We start from the raw sequence: 27,347 nt of genomic DNA, 5'->3' as shown, positions 1-27,347 counted from the left end.
AGGATTAGCCCTTTGCAGTTCAGCAAGTTACTTTCTCTGAGGATTGCCACTACCATCTTCAGAATGTCTTACACAAGTATAAATAATAAGTAAAAAAAATATGTCTTTTCCAGGTACTTTCTCATAACACTACTAAGTGCATTTCATGACCATTGCTTGAGTCAGCAGTATCAAGAAATAGTAGCTCTTTGTAGCAGATTTTCTGTAGTGATTTCAACAGTACACAAATATGGAATTAATATATATACTTCAATATTGTCTAATTTTAGTCTGAGCAGTCAGGAAAGGGGCATACAAATGTATTTAAAGATTCTCACAAATTTTTCTGAGAAAAATCTGGGTCATACAGAGCTGTCTGCAGTGTTCAGTGCAATGCGTGAAAGCCCCATTAATAGGAGCAACATATAAAGAAGGCAGCAGAAATCGTACCCTCCCACAGAGGAATGAAACCTAAAAATATTAGTGGGGCATTTAATGCCATTTGAGAGGCTCAGCGGCGTTGGCACAAATGTACCCTGAAGGTGTGTACAAATTACAAAAGAGCAGGTTCACATTTCAAGATCTCAGCACAACCACAGCCTTTGCTTTTATGTAATCCTGTGATAATCATCAAAGGCCCATCAGCTGGATAATTTGTTGCTGTACCAAACTTGTTCATCCTCAAGCTGTATCTGAGAAACCATACTGCAAGATAAAGGGGTTATCAGTGGACTCAAGATTAGTTAACTGTATTATGGTATTAAACTTGTGTATATATTCTTAATTATTGCCCTGATGTATTTGTGGAATATTTGTGTGTTATAATCAAAAATACATTTCTCGAAGTTTTCCACTAGCCCTAACTGTATTAACCTAGTATGCTATTAGGTAACTAACCCCTGTGCAGCAATTCTAAGAACGAGTTAGTTGTAGACTCGTTACTGAAAACTTAGTTTTTAGTTGTTTCTGTTATACCTTTCATCTGGAAATCAAATGGAATTGTCATGTCTAAAGTCTTAACTCACAAATTCCAACTTTGATGTTTCTAGTTATAACCAAGATGAGTTTATTTGAAAAATCCCCTAAAGATTATAAGAGCTTTGAATCAAGTTCATAAATTTATCCACAGACAACAAAGGTTTGCTTTTAATTTCTTCGGGAGGTACATAGATGTGGTGTTTAATCAGTAGTAAAGATGAAAGAATAAATACCCATTTTCTAAATGGTACCTTTTATTTAAAGGTAGCTTATGTCATACTGGAAGTAGGTGGTCTTCATAACAGTCAGTTCTTTGTTGCATCTTCTCTCCCTCTGCTTTGCTCTCCAGCAATCCATCATATTGATGGTATGTAACTTTTTTCCTCTTCCAGGTTTCAGATGATACTTGTTCACTGAACTCATGCTGTTACCAATAATGTGGCAATGAAAAGGGACATTTGTTCGACATACTATTTCAAGCTTAATGGACCATCTAGCAAGGCAAGAATGATGATTGGCCTTTTACTAATAATGGCTGGAGTGTGGGGGACACTTCCTCGGCATTTAGTGACAGGTTAGGAGTAAAAGATAGCTGGAAGTATAGTAGAAAAACAACTAACCTTTGGTTATTGTTCCTCAGTCCCCAGGAAATATTCTGTGTTTGTCTGTGTTCAAGGTCAAAAATAGCAGGAAAACTTTGACCTCCCCTATCCATGACTTTCGTTTTATGAGCGCATGTTGTATATACTTTCCTATTGTTCAGTGCCAATGTTTTAAGAAGCTTATGCGTGCTAGAAGGTCATCACGTTGCATGCACATTGGCCAGCTTTGAGATTGTTTGTTCAGAATACTGGCTTGCATGAGATGTAGCGTAAATGAAAATTTTCCATCTCTGCATCAGGAAAGGACAAGATAAAGACAGGATCTTTGTTTATTTTCTGAGGACTGTATTTCCAGCAGGGCTCTTTGAAAAATTATTATTATTTTTTTAAAATCCATGAAGGCTCTTTTCTGTTGTTTAAGCAGCTGCAAGTTAACAGTTTTAAAGGCAAGGCACTGCTTACCCCACTCTGGCTTGGTGTGATGCTGTCCTCATATTAGTATTGGATGTAAGTGGAAAAGCATAGTAATCAACCAACAAGAGCAGAGCACGGAGATGGAGTAACTGAATCTTCTGTCATTGCTAAATGAAATAATCATCATTGTTTCTGTCCTTCTTGGGCCTTTTAATTTTAGTGTTAGGGATTTTGTTTGTTTGTTATAATGCTGTTATCTTTCTTAAAATGCTTCCCAAAGCTCTTCTCTATATGTGGAGAGCTATGTGTAGGAGGGGAGTGTGGCTGCAGCCGTGATTGCTGTTTAGACCAGCAAAGAGTCAGGGCACCCTATCTCCATCTGCACCCTGTCTCTAAGTCTCTCTGTTGGAGTATTGCTACCTCTCTGAAACAGGAATTACCATGTTTGAATGAGATTTAGTGAAGTAACTACTGAGTTGAAAGTTGAAAATACTGCTGCAAGGCTGTAGAGTTTCCACTTGTTCTTGTGATTTTTGTCTCTCTCATTTGAAGAGAGTGTCTACCTCACAAATTACTTCCAAATTACTCTAATACCCCTATGTAACCAAGTGTTTCAATTCTTTGAAGAGTTAACATGCTAAATTTACTACTTCTTTTTTTTTCCAAGTTTATCTCATTTTAAGTACTTAGCTGCTTTTTATTTTTATATAATATGACAGTAAAAAGATTTTTAGTAACAACATTTATCTCATTAAGGTCAGTTTAAAATGTATTTCATATGCAAAGCATTTCTAATAAAGATTACTTGGAAGTCTGTATTTTGGCATGGTGCTAAAGGAGAGCAACAGTAACACAAATGATCCCATTTCATTAAACATTCACTGTGTTTTTAAAAAACCCATGTCCCATTTCCAGTGAAGAAGAACCACTTTGAAGCAATAGAAAGCATTTTTCAAGCTGGTGAAATTTTACTGTGCATTTGAAAACAACATCTGAGAAAGCGATTTTCATTACAAATGACAGTATTTTGTGTATGGCTACTAAGTAGAAGCAAAATATTTCTGCTAATGCTTAGCAATATTTTGCTAAAACTTAATCATTTTCTTTAATGAAGTTGGTTCATTCATGTTCTTGTTGCTCTTTGTAGCACAATAGCACAGATTTCAAGGAGTCAATAATTCAACTAGTCAGTTGGGGTTTGTACAAGAAGGTGCTTTGTGTATAGGGGTTCTGGGTTGGGGCCTTGATGTTTTTTGGCAGAACACTTGATGTCTTCTACCTACAACAATTTTTTTATTTGGGAAAAAAAAAAAAAAATTATTTCCTTCTGGAATGCTTGGAAGGGAAGGTACTGAAAAATGCAGGTGAGAGACACATAGGGATCCATGGAAGTGTATGGTTGGCTTTGACCTGGAAGGGTCAGAGGAAACTGATGGATTTTGTGAGAAACCTTTGCTTGCCAGTGGTTAAATAGGCAAGACAAAGAACTGATGTTTTGTTACTGCCTTTCCATCTCCCATCATCACTACTGTTCTCTGTAGCTTTATCCCCATTTCTGTCTTTGGAGCATCAGTTACAGGGGCTTTGTTTTGAAGATGCTGCACAGCTCATCAGTTACTTATGTTATTTATTGACAATCACTAAAGCCAAGAGAAAGAGACATACTTGAAGACTTTTTCCTGCCATAGCATCTCCATTGATATGCATAGTTTGATTAAAGAGAAATAGGTCACAGGCATTCTTCTTGCAGGAGAGATTTTTTAAAGCATTTATAATCAGTTATAACCAAATTACAAGTTCACAGAAACAAACTTCTCTGCTCCTTCACATCCCTGAGGTTTTACTGGTGTTGGGAACAGAGGAGATGTGAAATGTTCAGATCAGTATTGTCTTTTCAAAACATCTTCCTCCTCCTGTAATGGTAGACCAGAGGAGGGGTTTTGAAATATTGTGTGATAAAGTGGGAGGAATCTACTCTGAACCATAGGTTATTTGTTGAGGGGCCAGGTGTTTCTACCAGTAAGGGTTAGAAACAATATATTAATCCAGTTGTTGCCTGTTGTTTGTATCTGTCCTTGCATCTATCTATCTTTACATAGTCCTGATTATAGTCTGTAATATATTATTGTGCAGGATATGTTAGATGTTGCACAAAAACATGAGATGATGCAATCTGTACCCTAAAGAACTTAATCTTGAACTTGTAAGAAGCTAGGTTTAATAACCTTTCATTTTTTCTCTAAATGGCCACCAGAGGAATTATGCTAGAGTGGGTGGAATTCCTGAGAAGGCTGTTATGGAGCAAAGCAATTCTTATCTCAAAATACAGCTGAGTTTTCATCAGATGTTTCTATCCTGCAGTGGAAAAATAAAATTTCAGCAATATAGACCTGTCAGTCCTTACTCTTTTAGTAAGGCTGGGTAAATTATTTCCCCTAAGTTGTTATAGGACATAGTTTATGATAGGCATTATAGACAGAATAAGAAGAAAATGAGTTTAGCCTGTATGGGTACTGCAGGCAGCCCCAGTAAACTCATCCTTAGTTATGGTAACTGAGAAAGTATAGGTCTGGAAAATACTGGAGATGGGAAAATGAAATAATTTAGATTCCCCCCCCCTTTTTTCTGGATCAAGATAAGATGGCTTCATATCCAATCACTTTGTAGAAGTTAGAATAATAGAATATTTTGTGTTTCTCTGTCCTTGAACCTATTTTTATGTAGATATTTCTGGCTGCAAATATCCATACCCCTTTATAAGCACAGTTGCTCAACTGGAGTACATTAGGGAATGTTTTTGCTTTACTAGTGTTCCTATTGAAGTATCTTCCAAATAAGTCTTACTTTTGGTTTTATGTATCTACCTTCTGTCTTACAGTTGTTTTTGTTCTATAATAATTTAATTAATCATTTCCAGATATCGCATTCACTGTAGTGAGTTTTCCACATCCCATCTGTTTTGTTTTGTTGTTGTTGTTTTTGTTGGGTTTTTTGTGGGTTTTTTTGTGGTTTGTTTTTTTGGTGGTTTTTTTTTTTTTTTTTTTTTTTAATTTACTCATTGGAACAGTTAGGGGACTTCCAACCTGAATTATTTGATGATACTGTCTGCTGTTTTGTTTGCTGGAATGCCAGCTGGAGCTCCTTATTTCCTTCTGCAGTAGTGTTCTTCCTTGTAATCATGTGAGCTTTATATGTCAACTTCTCAGAGGGGTGTCTGACATCCCTAGGATTCAGTATGACATAGGTGATTTTGATGTTTGCCAACATCTTTGCTAAGGGCTGATTGCAGGTCTTTCAGCAGAATTTCTTCAAGTTTTTTTGCTGCAGATTGCAAATGATACAATGCATGATACAATCTCTTATCGGGGACTGGGTTAATGCTTCAAAATTGCTCTTTTCAGACTTTCTGTATTTTCATCTTTTTATCCTCTCTGCTTCACAACAATTCTCATGTTTCATACTTCATGGAGTTTATCACTCCTCAAGTTCTGTGGTTAGTCTGTTCTTGAATTAGTTGAAAGTAACAATAAAACATCCTTAAAAGCAGCTTTGAGAGAAATAAGGCTACTTCAACTGTCTGCTGCTTTGTTGGAATGTGTTGCTTACCATTTCAGTAAAGGGTTGTAAAAAGATTTTTCTTATGTCTACTACACATTTCAGCAGTCATCTGGCTTTTAATTGTTCTGTTTGTTTAATCTTGGTATCTCTTTGCTTTACTCCTTGAACTTCACAAATTACAGGAGTCATGCAGAAGCAGGGAATGACAGAGGTCTGATTTTGTGAGTTTTCTGACTGAAATATATGAATAAAGTAATAGGTGACTGTAGAGCCTCCTAAAGATACATTTCCCTACAGCCATCATTAGAATTAAATTGGAACAAGAAAATATATGATCTGAAGGCAGAAAATAAAAAGAAGCGATCCCAAACTGCCCTTTCCTCAGACTGAGAATGGGAAAACCCTTTTTCAAATTTGTGAGGTTATAATGGATCTTAAATACATATTTTGGTTTCTCATGAGGATATATGTACCATTTTGGTTAACAGTTTGATTTTATTCACTCTTAGGCAGCAGTCCAACTCTAGTTTAACTAGATTTTCTATCTTTATACTGTATAAGAGAAGCAATTCCTTAGGGAAACTGTCATAAAAGAAGACAGAATTGCTTAGAGATAAATGCAATACTATTTACATCAGGCAAGATGTAACCAGACATAAAAAGGAAGTATTAATGCCATTTTCAATGGCACTGACAAGTTTTAATCTGGAATACTATTGGTAACTGACCACCAATAATCAAGAAGGTCGAACTCATAGTGAGTAGGAGGAGGTTCTAGGAATGAAGAGTCTATTTAATAAAGAAGACACTAAAGGCACTTGACTGTGTAGGGTGAAAGCTAAGAAAGGAAATGATTGTCATCCATAAAAATATCACAGGAGAGAAATGGGATCTGGGTTACTGAGGATAAAAGAGCAAGTAAAAGGATATCAAGTAAAGCAGATTTCTGCCTGTGACAGCAGCAAGATAAAAAATATTCCAGGATGACAAGTCGTGATAAAAACCCTTCCTTGTTCTATTATTTTTTCCCTTATCTGGAAAATTTAGGAATAAAAGCATCTGAAACATTGCTTGAAGTAGCAAGGACAGGGACTTGATCACCCAGGAAACCTTTTCCATTTCAGTTTGGAACTTCTGTTTAAGTTCCTACATGCTGTCCAGGGCTTACTGTGTTACCATGTAAGCTGCTTGTAAGTAGTGTAACCACATTTTTAAATCAATGTATCTGATTTTGTATTTACTGCAGCTAAAGGTAAACTGCAGCAGACTTTCAAAGCATTATCAGTAGAAATAATAATTAGAAGTCTTAGTTGTTATTGTTGTGCTTCTTGATTCTGTGATTCTTGTTATAGGGAAGGTGCTAACATAACCATAACCCCCCTTAAAGCAAACACAAAAAAACTCCAAACAAAACAAAACCACACAAAAAGTATCACCCAAATCAGTAAGCCAGATTAAACTTGCCTCATGCCTCTGATGTAGAGTTTGAATGATGAGAGTTCAGGCAGCAGTACTTAAAATATTTTGTATTAAAATATTGACCCTGAATATTGTATATGGTCAGTGATTTTCAGAGGCTCATGCTGCTACCTCCTAATGCAGTAATTCCTAGGAATTTGCCAAAGATGGATCCCACTGTGTTTGTCACTACTGTTAGAGTAACGAGGCGTCCCACTAATGAGGAGCTTTCAGTCTACCTAGACAAATTAGTTATGGTGAGGAACAGGACAGAATTTGCTGTGTCTTGCAGGTTTTATAACAATACTATATTTTCTGCCAGTGAATTCATTTGAAGGAGGTTTAATGAGTAGAAGACTAACTAGAAGGAGCAAAATAAAAGCAAAAGAGGTCATCTAGGATGTAATACACAGGAGGGGGAGGCAAAGGGAGGAGGAGCCAGATGAATGGAAGAGTCCAAATTAGAGAATAAATAGAACAAAAGATGGTGCGGGGGGCAAAAATGGCACATGGTTGAAGCAAGCTACTCTGAGGCAGAGGATGCCTAGGAAAAATTACAGGAGTCAGCCTGTTGTCTCTAGAAAGCTCAGTGATCCCCTCAGAAGGAGTGTGCTGGCTTCATTCTCAGGCTTCTTCCTAGTATTTCTTTTTTCAAGAGCAAGAAGAAAGAAATTTTCCCAAGAATGAACAGTTCATTCAAAGTGATGCATTTTGAGCACTTACCATCAAAGTTCAAGTTTCATTGTATAAAACATCATCAAAATGATGGATAACTGTGAGAGAAATTCTCTGTTCCCTATCACAAAGTGCTCCACAATGAACTGGAATGAATGTCTGAGCATCTGGGAAAAAAAAAATGAGGGAGGGAAATGATGAGAAATAAGGGAAATACAGAATGAACTTACGGTAGTCATAGAGAAGCTTTGATCAGAGAAATTTGTTATGCTACCTGAAGTTTGGCGAAGTAGATGTGAGCTCTTGAAAAGGCTGTTGTGACTCCAAATACATTTCAGCCATATGCAAACATTGATGTGGTATCCTTCTTCATCAGTGTATATTTTCAATAATAATAAACAATGCAAGCTGTTTTCCCTCCATTTTCTTTAAACACTATTGTGAAATCTCAGTCTGAATGGAAGTTATTGTGGCATGTGATAAGGTGCTGAAAAGTATTGTGGCATGTTTTAGACATGATGATGACAGAGGCATGTCACAGCTAAATTTTAGAGCTGCTTGTCATGGCTTATCATACCCTAACAGAAGCCTAATAGAAGCATTTTAGAGAAAGCCCAAATATATAAGGAACAGACGGCAATTTCCACTCGTAGTCTGTGTCCACTGAATAGATTTCACACGTATTCCCAAGGCTTTTTATCTGTTGTGTGTAATGAGAGTCAACGGCAGAACATTGCAACATTTGACCTCTGTATTCTTGTGCCTTCTTGTATGTGAAATTCAGCTACAGTGTACTCTGAAATGAATTATGGTTAGTGTTGAGATACTGTTGTTCTCTGTCACATAAAAATGCCTTAGTGTTTCATTTGAGAACAATTTTTGAGTATTTCAAACAAGTGATTGTTCAGTGAAGTAAGATTTACTTGAACCGTAAGAAATTTTTCTGATCAAAATGTAGGAATTATCCCATTAAAAAAGGGTGTAAATCAAAGTTCTGACAGCAAGCAAACAAGTGCAAGAATCTAGAAATGTGGAGTATGATGCCCCTTCTGTTGCTTATGAACTTTGAAATGTCAGCTCCCATTGGAAGGCGAGGAGAGTCAGATGACTGCTGTGCTGATTTGGTTCAACTAATGTCTTTTTGGCATGTCTAGTGGCCTGGTTCTGCATTACATTGAACAGTAAATGTATTCATCCAAGTGCTGAACATTTAGGTTAGTATGAAAGTTGTGTGGTTTAGTTCTGATTACTATTTAGACAACATAGGGGGACTTCAAGAGCTGCTGACACAGCCTGGATTTAGATATTGATGATCTGGTGCTCGTCACTTCTGTTAAGATTCCACCTGAAGTGAAGTGATTAAATAGGACACTTGAGTGTTTCCTAAAATGAACTTTATTCTGTCTTGGAAACTCAGATGTCAGTGTCACCACTGCAGCCCTTCCCTCTAGCAAGTAATTCTTCCCTTGTGGAATAAGGCACTAATTCTCATGGATGAAGGTAGGAAGATTGGAACTGTAAAACACAGGATTTTCATTGGGATAGTGTATTGATTTTCTGGTCAAACCAGCTTTAATTCTCTGGTTAATCTACCATTCATTTCTGGTATTAAATTAGGTTCTTTTCTCTTAGTGGGGCAAATTCATGTACAAAATTAAAACTAGGAGTAGCACAAGACCTCTATCATATAGATTTATATTTTATTATGTCTTTACGCTTGCCTTTATTAGATATAGCTATGCTTATTTCTGGTTCTATGGCTTGGCTGCTCAGTTTGATACTGGACTTTAATAATCAGTTATATTTTTCAACAGGTGTGCTGTTATGGTTCAGGCTTAATATAACAGAGCTAGAAACTTAAAGCAAAGCACCTGAAGCAAACCCACACATTCTTTTTATTCCAGAAGAGTCTTTACACATATTTTGTCTGATCCCTTTGATTGCATTCTAACAGGTTTTTTCTTCGTTTATGAGGCATTTGTTACTGAGTCTTAATGATGCTAAATAATTTTATACAATGAAATCAACAACCTTCATTTCAGCATTCTATTTATGGAGCATGAGGCAGTTGATAAGGGTTCTTTTGGTATGAGCCTGGATACGTAATAGTGGAGGGAAAAGGTCAGTATTGAGCTGGACTGACCTGGATAATTCAAGTAAATGCCGAAGCCTGCATCAAGTGTATGAGAAGCCCTAAGAAAATCAATAAGGCTACTTAAAGGCTCAAGGCTCAGTTGCACTTTATATGTTTTTGTGAACTGCAGCAAAAATCAGTCATGTCATTGCAGACAAATGAAGATCTTTAATGTTTGCTATTCTTTCTTTCCCATGTCTGTGCTCCTTTTTCATTCAATACATTATATGACTGCTTTCTTAGTTCCAGTATTGAAATGGTTATGGCAGGCTAGATTTAATTTCTGACTAAGGTTCAGACTTGCTTTGGCACAGGGAATATATTGTCCCCAGTAGGTTGAAGTGACATTGTAAAACATCTGGTCAATTCTTTCTCTCTTTTGGATGCAGTTTTGCCTTTGAGAGTTGAAAGTTGCATCTGAGGCACAACTGTGTAAATATCATTTCATCACCTAGAATACATTTAATTAGAAATCATTCACAGGTTCAAACCTTAGATGACTTGTGGTTTTGTACAATGGGTCCTTCTTTTGAAACTTCTGTGCCTGTGGTATGTTACAATACAAATATTGTGTGCTCTTCACTTGAGGAAAGTTGAAACAGTAAGATTTTATTGTTGGCAGGTTCTAAAGATGATGGTATAAGAGGGAGGGATTAATCTTTTTCCATAGGGCAGTCTAAAGAGAAAAGGTATTCCTGGTGTGCTTCTAGTTGTTTATTCTATAGGCCCACAGAACTGAGTCTGATCTTCCGCTGCTAAAAACCAATATTGTTCCACTGACATAACTGCTAACTGAACTACTTAGTTTTTTTATGTTGTACCAACCAAGAATCTGGCACGTAAAATCTGCCAGGCTTGATGGATGCATTGTGCATGTCTGCATGCTATATTTGGCTTGTAGACATTGTGACGAGTGGGCACAAAAACAATTATGTGGGAATAGCAGTAACGAAGTGATCTCCAAGTTGATTATGGAAAATATAAAAAGGCCTAAGTGATGAGGAGTTAAAATATGTGTTGGTATATAGTTAGCATACTTCAATCGCTTCTGTGGACTGATAAGAAAAATTGAAAGGAGACTAAGTACAAAAAAGAAGCAGCCATAGAAGGGCAAAGCTGAGAAGCAACTTCTAATTTTGGGCATTAGCTGAAGTGCTTAAAGCTGGAGTTCAGTGAGCACTTCAAGTTGGCAGGGCTGTTTATTCCTGCTTTTGTGCCACAGCCACCTCCTGCAGCTGTATGTTAAATAGGATCAGGCCACTCACTTAGCTGAAGGGGCCTGTGTCTTCTGAGTCCAGACACAGATGGTATTCACAGACTTCAGGCCAGTTGTTAGGAAATCAGTCAAACTGCAGTAGGTGCAAGACAGCTTAACCGTCTCTAGCTACATGTTACTTAGCAAATTATCTGCGTGTCTTGTATTTGTAATGTAAAATGCTGTGGGTCTTTCTTGTGCCAGGGTGCCCTGGTGGCATCCACACTGGCCCAGGTGAGCAGTGAAACTGAGAAGTCACTGACCCACTGCTGCGATGAGGAGCAGAAGCCTGGAATCAGTATGTGCCTCTTCTGCTTGTGGCAGCACAGCTGGAAGGAACTCTGCTTTGCTGCACGCTGTAGCCATAGCTCTATTTTATTATATACTCCAACACAACAGTCTAGTAGTGCCATTTATATGCACACCATTAACCCTGTTAGACCACTCCCCTTTTATTCCATTAGATTGCAATTTACATGACCAGGGACAGGGAAGTTAGGAAATCTGCTTTAGACTATCTAGTTAAGCTTCATATACAACAGGTTTTTACCTTTTTACTCTCATATCTCATGACTGGTTGCCAGATTCTGAATATAAAGACAATCAGGAGATGAAGAATCTTCCTTCAGAACACAGACTGGTGCTGTGTGTTTCTCAAATTCCAGCACAGTTTAATTTCTTAAAATAATAAGTGTTAATATGCTCATTACAGTGTTTTATCATTGAGCACATGGACTCCTGTTGAAAATACCTGTTTTTCAGGAGGTACTAAGAGCAGCTTTTCAGTTTAGACATCACACTAATCTGCTCTATCACATAACTCAGAAATACTCAGATAAAACTCTGTACCTGGACCCTAATGCTGCGTGTCTGCAGAAAAATATATATCTAATGCCGTAAATCCGCACTCATCTGCATTCACTGCAGATCTCGTTCAAAGTATAGTCTTAAACCAGGCATTCAGCATCCCAAGATTTTGTCTCTGGAGATGAAAGTTTTCATTACTAAAATTCAAAAAGCAGACAAGTAAATGTCAGCAAAGAGCTTTTGTCGTTTGCATACACTCAGGCACATGCATGTGTACAAATGCACATACATGTGTCTCACCAGTGTTAGAGGACTGTTACAGAGCTTGTGATACTTTCAGTTAGATGCTAATAATCTAGGTACTTTTGAGTACGTATAGCTTGAGTTCACAGTCCATTACGCATACGACCTGGATTTTCTTTACTGTGTGAGTCTATATTGAGACAGACTGGAGTGATTAATGTTCTACATCTTATCATTTTAATATGGTGTGAAGTTTGAACTGTAAGAACTTTTCTTTTATACTTATGTAATAGTTACAGCTAAACTTCTCAACAGAGCTATAAATTTTTGCCAATAATCCAAATAACCCCAAGTTTATTCAAGAGACAGACATACAGCTTCTGCCTATTTTCACTGCCCTAGCCCTCCTTCTACTCTAATTAACCCATATGCTAAATTAAGAGTATCTCTATTCCCTTCAGAGATAAAAATTGATATATCAGAAACAAACCTTCTCACTTTCTGACCAGAGAATTTTCAAAGATGAAGAATCCTTAGCCTGGGACACAATTTACTTGGAATTGCTAAATGCAAGTCATGTAGCTGAGTTCAGAAGAGTCTTATTATTGAGGTCAAGGTCTAGTCTTTGTTGGGCATTAAATACCATTATACTACTTACCACATTTCTGTTAGCTTACAGGAGCTGGAATCTCAGCTCTGACCCTTGTCTCTCTCTATAGCTTCACAGAAATCATGTAAAGTTACTTTCAAGTTTCTCAGTCTGTGTGAGGTAGGTTTGAGAATATTCAGCTATATAACCAAAGAGGCTAGCCTATGTTGGCATTTATAGATGAAATAGAACACCAGAAAATTGGGAAAGGGAAGGACATCTCGTCCAGGAGGTGTAAGGTTGTCTGCTAATGATTATGAGCATAGGAAGAGTCTGTTTTAATCACCATGCTACATTTGTTCTGTTTTGCTTTGTTAATATGCCATTTTTGCAGAATAAATTATGTCACCATTCCTGATCTTCCTCAAGGTCTGTGAATGACCTTCTCTCATGGAAGTTTTTGTTATGCTGTATTTTAAAAACTTCCTTGTGGGTTACATTGGAACAAAAATGAGAGCTAAATTTAGCTTTTATGGATGGAATTGGGGCTTGCAAACTCAAACTTTTGCACAGAATGTTTAACAAAACTTTTATTGACTAAGCACTTTGCTTTTGTGCTAAAGGAACTTTGCTATTGTGCTAAAGGAAAAGAGAATATTATGAAGGCAAAGTCACGTAGTTTACAAACTTGTGGTTGCCTTTTTTTAAAATTCTGAGCTTGACGTTGAGTTTTTGAGTAGTTGGGAAATAATATATTGGGGGTTTTTGGCAAAATCATTTCATTATTAAAGGGAATTCTAAACTGTGAAAACAACATTTTTAACTAGTGCCCTTGCTAGATGAAATATCAAAGAACACAAAATACTTACTATTTGGTTAAATAGAAAACTAGGAAATATATTAACAGATAGTATCTGTTCTGAATAGCAAGTGCACTAATGAGAATGCATTTGGCTTCTATTACATAGAATCATAGAATCATTTAGGTTGGAAAAGACCTGTAAGATCATCAAGTCTAACTACTAACCTAGCATTGCCAAGCCCGTCTCTAAACCATGTCTCGAAGCACCACATCTGAACGTCTTTAAATAGCTTCACGATAGTGACTCAACCACTTCCATGGGCAGTCTGTTCCAGTGCTTGGCAACCCTCTTGGAGAAGAAATTTTTCCTAACATCAAACATCAGGTTGCCCCTTGTGCAACCTGAGGCTATTTCCTCTTGTCCTATCGCTTGTTACTTGGGAGAAGAGACCAACACCCACCTCACTATAACCTCCTTTCAGGTAATTGTAGAGAGCGATGGTGTCTCCCCTTAGCCTGCTTTTCTCTGGGCTACACAACCCCAGTTCCCTTGGCAGGTCCTCATAAGACTTGTGCTCTAGACCCTTCACCAGATGTGTTGCTGTTGCCATTGCATTTCATGTAATTTTAACATTATTCAATTAGAACAAAGATAATCAAACCCAAATTATAAAATGGCAGGAGCTATGTCACATTCCGTATTTAGTGCTAGTACTGTAGCCTGCTGAATGCTATGCAGGTTGAAAAGTTAAGAGCTGATGTCCTAGTGAAGAGCAAGTTCAGCCCGACAGCCAGGACAAATTTCCTTACCAAGTGGCACCTTGTCCCCGACAAGGGTCCTTTTAGAGAGAGGTGAATTTCCTTTTGCCCAGCAAATCTGCCTTGCTGCTTTCTTTTAGATGGTTTTAACATGTGGAAAGGAGTAAGAGCCCAACTTTTTTACATATCTTCATGGTTTCTGTTCCCAAATGTATCTATAGAGCAATGATGCACATCTGCACCTCTTCCTGCATTACACTTTTAGGTATAGCTTCCAGCAACTTCTGGAATCTGGGTTTATAATATGTAGATAGAGCATTTTCCTCAACTTCAGACCTAAATAGCTTGAAGTCAGTATATCAGAAATAAGCATGTACGTGTTTGGCTGGATTAGGGCCCTAATCTCAAATATAACATGTTAATCTTTTTGGACCTGGAGGTAGTGGAGATATTCAGAACCTGATGGGAGAATGTGCTGAGCAATCTGTTGTTATTGACCCTGCTTTGACGAGGAGGGTTGAGCTACATGAACTCCAGGTTGTCAGCCCTTCTGAAGACTGTGTTACCTTTTTGTCAGCTTTCAACTTGCCAAGACAGAGTTAGGAAGAATGGAAGTTAAGCTAGTGCTTTTCAGTGAGACAGGAGTTCAGTACATGGGAAACCCCACTACAAGCCACTGGAAGTGACCATGACAGATTCAGTCCTATCAGTTCCTTTGTGGGTTCCTGTATGTTCATTTGCATAGGTTCAACCAGAAAACACTGTGTGTCAGGTGATATTCTAATGCTGAGAAATTTTGAACAAATCTTGTGTTAAGGGAGTGATGTGCACTTTTAAATTCTAGATAAATCAGAACCACTTTTGATAGATTCTTTTTTGAATAATCATTTGATCTGAAGTATGTCTTTGGAGAACATTCAAAGTAACTCCTGTATCTATGCGTGACTGGGTAGGGGATGGCAGAGGCCCGGAAGACATGGATTCGTTTCTCTTCTTTGCTACTGGATTGTTGGGGGAGGGAGGGTTTATGTCCTTGTAAAGATAACTTTACCTTCTATGCTTTGATTTCTTGCTCTTTGAAGGTGGCCATCCTACAGCTCTTCATAAAACATCTCTAGGAACGTGGACATTGCTAAGAGCTGCACTATGATTAGTAATGCTAACTATTGAGAAAGAACTAACTAGGCTTTCAAGGGATCTAACAAAAGTTCTGTAACAGGATTAGATGCAGCAGAAAGAAGTCTAAAACCTTGAGTGTTAAATAGATTCTTTTTAGAAGTATGGCATTATTAATAGGCAAATATAAGCTCTAAATTTTTAGGGCACTAGTTATTTTTAAAAGTTCATAAACGAGGTAGGTAGAATGTTTTAGAATGAAGTATACTTTGAGACATTAAGAAATCAAGTTGTGTATTTAATCTTTTACAGTCAATTTACTGTTTTTACAACTTTGTTACTGCAATGCAGTTAAGTTTAATGTTAATTACTAGAATACCATGTTCGCAGTATGTTACGGAGAATGCCATCAGTAATTGTAGCTTAGTAATATAGATGCTGTTGCCAGATTTTAGAGAATAAGAGAACGTACTTGAATGGTTAACGAAAGGAGGAGCTGTGCGTGTTCTAGTTTAATTATCACAAGTTTACTTTATCACAGTTCTTGTTGGGTTTTCTTTACACTAGTGCAGGGTACTAATCTTCAGTCTTTTAATGGGTTAACTTCAGAAATATGCTTGATATTGTGAAAAAGCTGTAAAAGTTTCCATGTGACCCTATAGGATAAACTGATCTGGTTTTCTAACAGGCAAAAAGTGCACAATTCTCATTTACACTAGAGGTTGGTATTAATTATTTACTAAAAAAAAAAAAGTCTAAAAATTATATGCATATTGTCGGAGTTGATAATTAATGCTATTAATAAGTACAGAAACAGACTGGAAATACTTGATGTACTTGGATACAATGAAAACAAGTATTCTTCAAATCCCTACTACAGCCTTCCTAAATCTGGTTTGTATGATTTACAGTAAAAGTGGCAGATGTTAGGAGCACTTATAGAAGTGCCATTTGCATAAGTTGAAAATTTCATCTGTTTACCTAAAAACAGAATTGGGAAACTTGTTTGACTTGTGTTTATTTTTAAGATTCCTCTATTGAATGTACAGAGGAGCTTTACCTGCTGCAATTTAGGAAAACATGGAAGTGAGATAGTGTGCTGCATGAAACACATAATTTCCCTGAAGCAGAGGAGCATATTTTTAACTGTCAGTTTACTACAATGTTTGTTTAGCTTCTTGGATCCATGTGAATATATGTAATGTGATTTGCTTTTTAATAATATAGACAATAAGATCAAGGAGCCTTCCAAAAACAACAGGAAATTAAAATGGCATAATTCTCCTTTCTTAAACACTGGATCCCAGTTAAAGCCTTACACAGGTAAACAAAAGCACAAAAATTAGGCCGCTTAGAGCAGTTGGAAAGGGAAAAATCATATATAGAGACTGCAATGTAATAAAATGTCAACGATAAAAGCAGACCGAAGAGAATGCCAGGCAATATACATCTCACCACTTTGCTTAGAGAGAAGAAATTAGATGAAAAGATGAGAGTGGCAACACAAGAAGAGATTGTTTCATTCTTCCCATCCTCACCTTAAAGAGTAATTCCCACTTACTGTGTTATTAGAAGTAAGTTTTTACATATTTAAGTTAATTTTGCAGAGCTTCAGAAGCTTAATTGGCTTTGCTGCATTAGAGAAGGTCATTTCTGCATTGAATTGTTTTGGGAAGTGCAGAGCATGACATTCAGCAACTTCAGAATGAGTTGCAGGGTGACACACTGCTGAGAGCCTCTGGGAGCAGATGTTGAACCACAGGCCCAAAACCTGACATTCTTTACAATTTGGAACTTTTTAATGAAGAAAAGTGCTTTTGTTAAGTGGTTATTCTTTCCTTATCTATTCTCAGGGTTGCTCTTGTGGAAAATATTCCTGAAGGTATCAACTATTCAGACAGTGCACCATCCCATTTGTCTCTTTTCCAAGGCTGGATGAATTTGCTTAATATGGCTGAAAAGTCTGTTGACATAGTATCTTCCCAGTGGGACCTCAATCACAGTCATCCATCAGCATGCCAGGTATGTTCTAGCCTAACAAAAGGGTGGGACTTTAACAATCTGTTCTTCTTGTTTCACTATTAAGTTTTTAGAACTACAGCCCTTCCCTGTAGCAGACCTATTTGCGTGGGTAGTGTAGAGAAAACATTTTCTTATGGAGATTTTCCTGCCAATACAATAGGTTTCTGAAAGTGGTGATATGCTTGGACTAGGTAGCGCATCCAACACATTGATATTGCTTCCATCTTAGGAAAGGATCTTAATCTTAAGAACCCTGCAAAATTGTACCTATATTAACACATTCATAATTAGGGAATATCCATAAATGCATACATTTATTTTCTATTTGGTACAACTGATAAAGTGAAGGCACAAGCAGCCAAATGGATAGAAGTATATGTATAAAGAACAATGTATCAGATGATTTCTCTTACCTTTCCAAAATTAATCTTGTGAGGGAGCAGTGTTCAAGACTTCTGCCATTAAGAGCAATAGAAAAAATCATAAATCATAGTGAATAAGACAGATGTGCATTACAGTTATGCTATGCCAAGAAAAACTATTCTTGAGATCAGTCCTCTAGAAATACAGTAAGGGCAGATTTCCACTTAGTATCACTTGTGAAACTAAATTATCAAAGAGTTGAGAGTATCTCCTCTTTTCCACCATCTGGATTCTTTGCTGAAAGAAGCTGCTCAGCTAACATGAAATGGGGTTAAAATGACAGCTGGGTAACTGTAAGGAATCAACTTTATTATACTATCATATAAACTCTTCGCTTTACTCTCTAGTTCTGGTAGATCATAGACAAAGACTGGTATTCTGAGCAACTAAAGATATTACTGCAAATAGCCTGTGTTTTCAAGTCATGAGCTGGATTTTACCTCTTTTGAAAGAGGCTGTAGCCTAGTTGAATGTCAGACATTAATTTTTCTTCAGAATACATCTGCTGCATGTCCATTTAAAAGAGTGAAAATCTGAGGTGAGCAGCCAAATGAAAAATGTAGTGCAAACCTTTCCTTTTAGAATGCTTATAAATATTGGAATATAGTTTGTGAATAAATGTATCGAGTATCAAAATATTAAGTTTTTTCACAATGTAATTATGCAGCTAAGGTTTATTTAAATTTATTGCCTAAGAAACTTCAAACCCATGTGCTGTCAGTCAAGCAGATGAATTCAAAGAGATAGTGCCTGAGATGTTTTTAGGATGTGCATGAATTGGTGTATGCATGAATCTTTTAAAAATGTTTTGTCTGAAAAAAATTCAACATGTCATTTGCTTCAAAACCAGCAGAGCCTAACAAATCTCAATCAGAGGACAAAAATAGGAAACTGGAAATTGGGATTTCAGTAGTTAAGCATCAAATCTATTCACACTGTTCCACATTCTCATGCAAAGTAAAAACTGTAAGATATTGTGGAATATTAGAGCAGGGAAAGGAAGAAGAGATGCAAGAAGTGGATTTGCTCTTTCATCCTCAAATGCATAATTAAAGCCAGAAAAATGAAACATTTTTCATAATATTCTATTCGAGTATCTATTTCTGCCTGCTAGTAGTCTTACAAAAGTGAGTAATTACTTCTGTTTAAAGGCAATTAATATTCCAGTCATTTCCTCATTTGTACAGCAGTGTGGGCTGAACAGCTGATAGATCTTTCTGTCAAGCTTGTCTATCCATGCTAAAACACTATAATGTTATTGGCCAGTCTAATTGCTAAAGAAATTGCCAAGTTGCAGCACTTCCCAGCAAATTGCTGTCCAAGAGAATGTACACAAAGCTTAGTTTGTGAAAGGGAATAGAGAAGACTTGTTACTTCTGCTTCTTCACTTGGAAAATGAAAGTGAAATTTCAGAGGACCTTCAGTAATTGTAATCTAGCCATTTTCTGAGGTATAAGTCGAATGTTCTCAAGTCTTTGCAATTTGAATTTAGGGAAATTTGCCCCAAAATAACAGAAGCATTATGAAAGGTAAGGGGATGAGATGCAAAACTTCTAGGTAGTATGACACTTGGTAAGTTCCAGCCTTTCCTTGAATGATCCTTGTTGTATCAGAAACTAAGCACATAACCATTTTCCATATGGACACACATCCTGCTCTGTAACTTGTGATTTCCATTTTATGAATATTCAAGGCATATTGCAAAGCAAGGTTGTCTACAAGAGCACTTCAACAGACGTGGATTTTTGAAGGAGAAAAGCTGAGTAGGCTAGATTGCTTTTCCATAATTAGTTACGAGGTTTAGCTATGTTCTCTGTATGTGTTTGTGTAGTTATATACCTGCATGCATGTGTATATATGCATACATTATACATATTCATGCGTATGGATATGCATACATGTACATATATGCATGTCCAATACATGTATGGAGGAAACATAGAGCAGAAAATTCTGCAGTTGTATATACACACATACATATATATCATCCATATACATATTGTCCATTTTGTCCAAATGTATATTGGACATACATAGATACATGCAAACATGTGCATATATGAAATTGCAGAAGTCCCTCCTGTATTTTTATTCATTTTTGTTTGTGGTGTGTTGCCTAGTGTCTTTAACAGTTGCCTGTCGATGTTTTATTGTTATAAGTCTAAATAAGCAGTCACTGCTGACTGAATTGTCCAGGTCACAACTATTCTGCTTGGCTGTCTGAGTTCATGAGTCTTGCTAAATTAGTCTCCAAATGCAAACACATAATGCTACAGTGTTTGGTGTGCTTCTGCAGCTTAGGTGGTCAGCTAAACAAGTATTTGGCAAAATACTGAGTAGGCTTTCTACACCTGTTTTTCTCATTCAGAAGAAAAACATGTGTTTTGGTGATTTTTGCATTGTCATCTGTGCATTTTCCAGACAGCAGGGTAGTTGTCATGTAGAGGCTTTGAGATTTTTGCAGAATGTGAACATGTGACTCTTGTGGCAATCTGATATTTAGAGATACCAGAGGACAATGGAAACACAATTTCTGAGGATAACTTTTCATTCATTTGCAGTGAAGAGCGAAGTGAATGTAAGATAATGCCAATGTCATGATTTTTCACAATTAACTTCCTCTGGCTCATCTCATATTTAGAAACTTTAATTTAGAGTGACCTTTTATAGTTCCAGCAAGTTCTTACTCACAAATTTTATGTTTCACAAATAAGAATTAATGTCATCATGACATTGATGTTGGCATGAGTATGGCACAGTTCTCCCTGGATGGCTATTTGGATGACCATAAGATGATCAAAGTCTAGGTCTGCATCTGATTTTTACAGTGATCACACAAAACATAGATGGTTCTTGACTTTATTTACCTACCTATTGTGCTGCTCCCAAATGGCTTGATGGGGAGAAGTCTCCCTCTCCATCTGGCAATATGTCTCATGTAAGCCAGCTGTCCAGTTTTGAAATGAATCTCTGATGATGTGTTGTGTGTCACTCAGACATGCATTGCCCAAGGATCTGAAGTGATTTCTTTGGTAGAACGAATGTTAGTGCCAGAGCTTAAGTGTACCCATTATTGAAAATTATTAAAAAATGCAGAGAAGTACAAAGAGCGCATCTCCAAACCTAACAGTTACAGCAGAGATTGGCTACAATCAGCTATAGATATCACAGTGTATTTTCTTTTCTGTAAGTTCATCTTTACACAAACATCTCTCCAGATGGTGACATTTCCTCACTGCAGCTGGTACAGACTGAGGTATAGAAAAGAAATTTAAAAAAAGATTTTTTTTAAATGAAAGCACATTCCCTCCCTTTTCATTAGGTGTTTTGCTAGAAGAATTGAGGAGAGAGTATTTGAGTTTCTCTGTTCTGTATTAAATAGCAGAAGTTAAGGTTAGGATTTCTTGATTTGTTTTCTCCAGTGGTTTCTGCCAGCATGCTGTGTTTTTTAGTAATGTTTTATAGATATACCTAAGGCTTGATCTTTTAAAAATATTGGTAGAATTATATAGAATAAATCCAGAAGAAAATTCTGGAAGTAACCAGTTTCATTTCTGTGGATAGATAAAGCTAAGCATTGTCTAAATTGTAGGAATGTAAGTTACTGAAGAGTGCAATAATTCAATTTTAGAGTACTTCAGTAAATACAGCATTTTTGTGTTCCTGTCTCCTCTATTATATTTTTAATGAGGAATGCATGCTGATAAAGACAACAGCAGGCAAGGGAAATCAGCCAGGCTAGAATCAGTTTGCCTAGTGACTGCTAAGAAGTTGCTTTGGGGGCAATTTCAGGACCTTTTGATAATGATAACTTTTTTTTTTTTTCCTTCAATTCACCAGATGCCTGGGGCAGGTACAGTTGGGGTTGATGTTTCAGATGCGTGGTAGTTTAAAGCTACGGTGAGAATGTCAGTTTGTTCATGTGATAAATACTTTTTACATCCTGTTTTGTCACTTTCAGTAAGCTTTTTGAAGCAGCCCAGTAAAAATCATAAGGGAATTTTTTATCAGGATATGCAGATTTCTGGTGGTACTATATGTTAAAATGCAGATATGGTATAAGGTTGCATGCTGCAGTTTCACAGCACTGTGTTGTTACTGTTTCTCAGTCCTCATAAGCTGGCTATATAAAAATTATTCTGATTGCTGTCACGTAGTTGCGCAGCAGCCTGGTATTGTCTCGCAAAGGGAATGTTGTCTGAATGATGGCATGAGGGTTTGTATTCAACAGAAGCATTTCAAATGTGCTGACAACAGTGACAAAACTCTTCAGACCCTCTGTCCTGTCTTTATACCTTTTCATAGAAGAAAATAGTAAAATTGCAAGTAAATATGTCAGGAAGTATAGAAACTGAGTTTCAAATTAATATTAATGGGGCAGAAGGTCTGGTTCTTCAACAATATACCCTATTTTACTATAATATGCACACTTTTAAAAGCAAGTTGGGAATTTTTCATAGTTGTTTAGAATATCTAGACTAAGCTGTGATGAGCGTATAAATGCCTGCTGAAGGATGATGCAGAAAGAGATGAGATGGAGGGAATTCTTCACAGCTCTGGCACGAGATGGTGTTTTTTGTATACCTATATAAAGACACCTATTTGTGGTGAGTGCACTCCTAGTCTTAACCATCACTACTTACAGTTGCTTTACATGTTTTATCAATTTGAGGTTTTACCATTTATGAACATAATTGGACAAAAAAGGATATTATAAATGCATGGCTTGGAGTGTCCCTGATGGGAAAAGAGATTTCTTTCCAGAGAAGGTATCTTCATTGGAATGCAGGGTTGCACTCTAAGTGGTCTGTTCACCCATAGGGTGGGCCATTCAGCTGATAGCATGGCCTGTAAGAGACAGCCAGGTGGTCCATCAACGATGCTGTGTTGGTCACATCAGGGCATACTAAAATCAGGTTAAAGTCAGGAAATGCTGACATGTTCTTTTGGGTCCAAACTACAATTATTACAGGAAGCCCAGGCTTGTTTATTAAAGCTTTTGTAAATCATACATAAATAAAATCTTGTGCAGATAGAAGTGGCAATAAACAAAAATAATTATCATGGGGAGAAAAATCCCTAAAGAACCATCCCCTGAAGCAATTAATTTTATCAGCTTTAGGAGTTAACTTTCCACGCATTTCCTTAGCAGAACACTTAATAAATTAAATTGTATTGATATTGTGAATCACTTTCCGTGAAACTTATGAATGCCTTTTCCATGTTTATTTTTTGTATGCTAGAGCTTTCTACTATGCTTCTAGTCAAAATCAGTTTTTGCAAATAACCCAAACAAAAAGTGTCTCCGTCTTTCTGCCTCATAAATTAAATCAACATATAGAACCTTTCCAAGTAGCCATTTCTACATATACATATATATTTAATTTATGTCATGCAAACCTTGACACAATTTTCCCTGCTCACTCTTTGCAAAGATATAACTAATGAAAATTAAAACTGCTGGTTTCTCCAGTCATTGGATCCAGAAGAAGTGGGTCCAAAGGCTTCCTGAGCTTTGGCATGTCTTGAGCTGTGGCCCTTGGAGAGCTGGGGGACAGGGCAAGGCATTGGTTGGTAACCCAGCAGACAACAATGCAGTGATTGCTGTTCCCTGATTCAGTTAGTCTAGCAGTACCAGTCTGCAGCAATTGCAGGAGACACCCTCTCAGGTGGAGTAAAGCACTCAGGAATACTGAGTAACTTACCCTGGGTAACATCTGCTCCTCTTAAAAAAGCCCAACACAGTCACTGGTGTGAGAATTAAGGATCCTTCTAGCTTCAGGAGGAATGTGAGGGAAAGCCACTCCTTGACTTGCACAGCAACTCAGTAAGGGCTTTTGAGTGTGTGAGTTAAATCATGGGTGTCTTTTTTACATATGGAACCACTTAGACACCTCAAGAAATGCTGAATCTGAGTATAAGAAACATTTGGAGCTTCATGCAGAGCATTATCTTTTTTTTTTTGTTAGTTTGTTTTTTGTTGTTTTCCTGTTTTGTTAGCTATTGTCCAATGCTTTCCTTATGGAAGAATCTTGTTGACTGCTAAGTTTATATGAACCCTGGGATGAGCAGGGAGCTATGCTGCGGATTTGAGCCAGCAAGCAGGCATGTATTACAACAGTAAAATATAAACAGTAGTTTTGTGTTTCCATTGCAGTCCCTGGCTGCCCTGTAATTTTGAGGAAATACAGTTTTTAGAAGGCTGGGTATTCTTATTGTGCCACATATTCAAAATAATCGAATATTAAAAAATAGGTCTGTCCTGTAGACAGGTGGAGAGCTACTTTCTGTGACTGCTTGATGCTTAAGGCTCAGCAAGTCTCAAAGTGTCAATCTGTGCAGGCAATTACAGGGCAAACGGTTGCTTTCCACTGTCTGCTGCTTCGGGGTTTGATGTGGGAGTAGCGCTTCTGTCTGAAGTTTTGTAAGTCCATGCAAAGTCAGACTGCAAACTGCTTTTGCTTTGGCTATTTTTGTTGAATAGAAAGATCCTTGTAAGATTTTTAGAGTAACAGTTTGTTCAGAGAATCATCTAACATGTTTCTATGGAAATCTTTATCTTCTACATCTTTCTTTGAAAGTTGGTATGACTGTTGCTTTTTTGCTTTACCTTGGGGCCAGCATTATATTGAATCTAAAGTGAACTGTATAGGTAGGGAAGGCACTTTGTTAGCTGTGTAAACCCAAAGTTTTTGTGTATTTGGCTGCTGTTACTGGTGTCTGCTGTAGTAAGCTAGAACGTCAGCAAAGGAAACAGGCTCTAACTGTGGTTGTAGTAACACAGCATATTTCATATATGTTACTGGATATTTTATTCTTCAAATTATTTAGCTAGGTGCTTCTAGTTAAATATTTTTCTTAAAGTTAAAATATTGAATCTAAAAATTAAACATTTACTATGCAATCAGGTCTACTTTTTCTTTGTTTCGCGGATGTGGAAAAATGTGATTCAAAATTTTATTTTTTCAAGTGAAACAAATGTCTTAATTTCTGTTTTAACAAGTAACTAACTCAGTATGAGATCTCTTTTTTTTTGTTGTTCTTGGTTAGAAATAGGGCTTAAATAGTAGATTTATAATAGTGTAAAAAGGAAAAGCATATGAAATACATGTAGATCATTGTTTTCATTCGTGGTATAGCTCATCTAAAGATGAGCATGCGACCACTTGAAAATGTATTGTACTACAGTTAGAATCAATTACAAAAAAATCATTCAATACAGAGTAAATGTAATAAACTCTTCTTCTACTTTTTATTCTGACTTAAGAGAATGTAATTATTTAGAAGAAAATTAATATAAGAATATGTTTATGAAGCATAAACAACCTGGACACTTCCTTCTCTGTGTGTCACCTGTCATCAATGGTATTGCATAATCTGGGAAAAGTGCTTTGAGTTGCTAACTTTTAGGGTAGATTTAACCATACCTAGAAACATATTTATTCAGCTGTCGTACAATATGGTTTTGTTTTAACTTTAATCTGTTCATTTGCTGTTTGAACAATTCTGTCTCACAACTTCAGCTTTCCTTTAATTTTGTACCCAGGGTCAGCGTCTTTTTGAAAAATTGCTTGAACTGGCATCCCGAAATATTGAGATAAAACTAGTGAGCGATATACTGCCTGTGGAATCAAAGGTATTAAACGACTTGAAAACAAAGGGTAAGACCACGGTCTTTGTGTTATTATGCCATTGACTGATATGTAATGTTCCCTAATGCAGCCTCAGATGATGTATAAAATGCATGCTCTTGGTTTAGCACTGTTACCCTATAATCCTTCAGCTTTCTCTCGTCCACAGTTCTCAAAAATCTGAAACACTATAGTTGTTGTTTGCAGTTTCCAAGTGGTTAAAAAGTTGGTGAAGTGGTTAGATAGATGTTTAAACTCACTACAGCCATTCCAATGCTAGGCAAAGTAACTTCAGAGACTGCTGTAATAACTTCTGGGAAGAGACAGTTTCCTTTTTTGAGCAATAGCAGAATAAATTAATAAACTGACATACCGATGGTACTGGTGATTCCAAAGCACTAGAGAATAGTCTTTCAGTCAGATTTAACTGACAAGGTTTTATGTGCTACATGTATTTCTTAGGTGTCTGCTTTCCTAATCATTGCTTTGAGGTTTAAATCCCTATCCAAAGAGAGATTACACACTGGCACTACATAAATAAATTTGCTTTATGTAAAATTGTGTGGAAGAATAGCAAAGAGAGTTTAAGAAATGCAGAAAGAAATCAGAATCTCTTAGGAGTTTTAGCAATCTTGTACACAATTCTCCTGAATAATAATACATTAATTATTTGTATAATCTGATAAAAGTATGATTTTAAGGGTAGGATACATTTTTCAAAGGACAGAAAGAACCAATGTATTTCGACGGTGATCATTTTTGTCACAGATTACTAACTGGATCACAAAGGGAATTCTAAAAAGTAAATTAAGCAAAGCAGTTGCTGTGTGTAGCAGCACCCTAACAGAACATGTCTTTTTACAGTAAAGAATAAAGAACACTCTTTTGGAAAAGAAATCAATCTTTATTTGTTTAAATTCCTTGCAATCTCCCCACTGGGTAAGTAAAAGAACATTACTAATGGAAGTCCTTAAAGAGATCATCTTTTGATCAAGACTGACATGTTATTTAAATGTAATAAATACAGAGACTTGTCATTTTGCGACACTGCCTATTCCAGGGCTTTGATTATTTCTGTTACATAACCAAAAGTGGTATCAATCCTTTGATAACCAGTAAGAGTACATCAGCTTTGTCAGACATCTGTGAAGTAAGGAATTACCTTTTTCTGATGTATTGAAAAAGAAATAGGTGTTCTAGTATCAATGTCAGTAAAACTGTCTTTGAAAAAGTGGTTTCTTTTCCCTCCGATTCTAACATTCCAAATTCCCATGAGTCAGAAGAGATGACAGCTGGGGCCTGAATATTTACATTGATGTACCTGGCAATAGGTATTTTAGCTATCATTTACTGACGATATCCAATATCAAAAACTATCCTCTTTGAAAAAAAGATGAGCAAACCTTTTGGCTAGAAAAGGGAATGGTGTTTGTCATTAACACTTCCTTCAGTTTATGTGGGAATTAATCAGACCTGTGAGCTTTTTGAACAAACAAACAAACAGAACATAGGCTTTTACAATTTTACTAGGTTCAAATTTGCCTCATTCAGATTTCTAAGACAGGAAATTTTAGAGTACTGAAATGACGTGATCAATATATTTGAGTGCTCTGAGCTACAAAGAATAGGAGAAAGTCACTTTTATATAGTAGTTCTTGTGAATTTTGCTGTCATCATTTTTGAACCCTGTAATTGTAGATACAATTGTGTGCTGTTGGCCTTTCAAAGATCAATATTATAACGTCTTGATTTTCTCACTATGAATATTGGGGGGGGGGGGGGTTCGCATTCTATGTTTTGGTTTGCTTATTTCTACAATTTGTGTGTTAGAATGTCTTGATAATGACATGGTGATTGCCAGCTCTGATGAAAATCTTTCACCTGCATAAATTGTGTGCACAC

General features: G+C 36.7%; 1 protein-coding gene across 9 annotated transcripts in view; it reads left to right on the top strand.

Moving 5' to 3' along the window:
* PLD5 (phospholipase D family member 5) overlaps positions 1-27,347 on the top strand; it is a 175,053-nt gene that overhangs the window by 78,917 nt on the left and 68,789 nt on the right. For 7 of the 9 annotated variants that reach the window (XM_030499799.1, XM_030499805.1, XM_030499804.1 and 4 more), the window contains 2 exons: positions 17,223-17,391; positions 25,361-25,475. In XM_030499799.1, coding sequence (XP_030355659.1) covers positions 17,223-17,391; positions 25,361-25,475 — 284 coding nt within the window. The remainder of the gene's footprint in view (positions 1-17,222; positions 17,392-25,360; positions 25,476-27,347) is intronic. The other 2 variants (XM_030499806.1, XM_030499807.1) reach the window with 1 other exon arrangement.

Source organism: Strigops habroptila, chromosome 10, assembly GCF_004027225.2.
Source record: "Strigops habroptila isolate Jane chromosome 10, bStrHab1.2.pri, whole genome shotgun sequence".
Lineage (NCBI taxonomy): Eukaryota > Metazoa > Chordata > Aves > Psittaciformes > Psittacidae > Strigops > Strigops habroptila.
The sequence above is the reverse complement of the archived record's forward strand: the minus strand, read 5'-3'. Positions and strand labels throughout refer to the sequence as shown.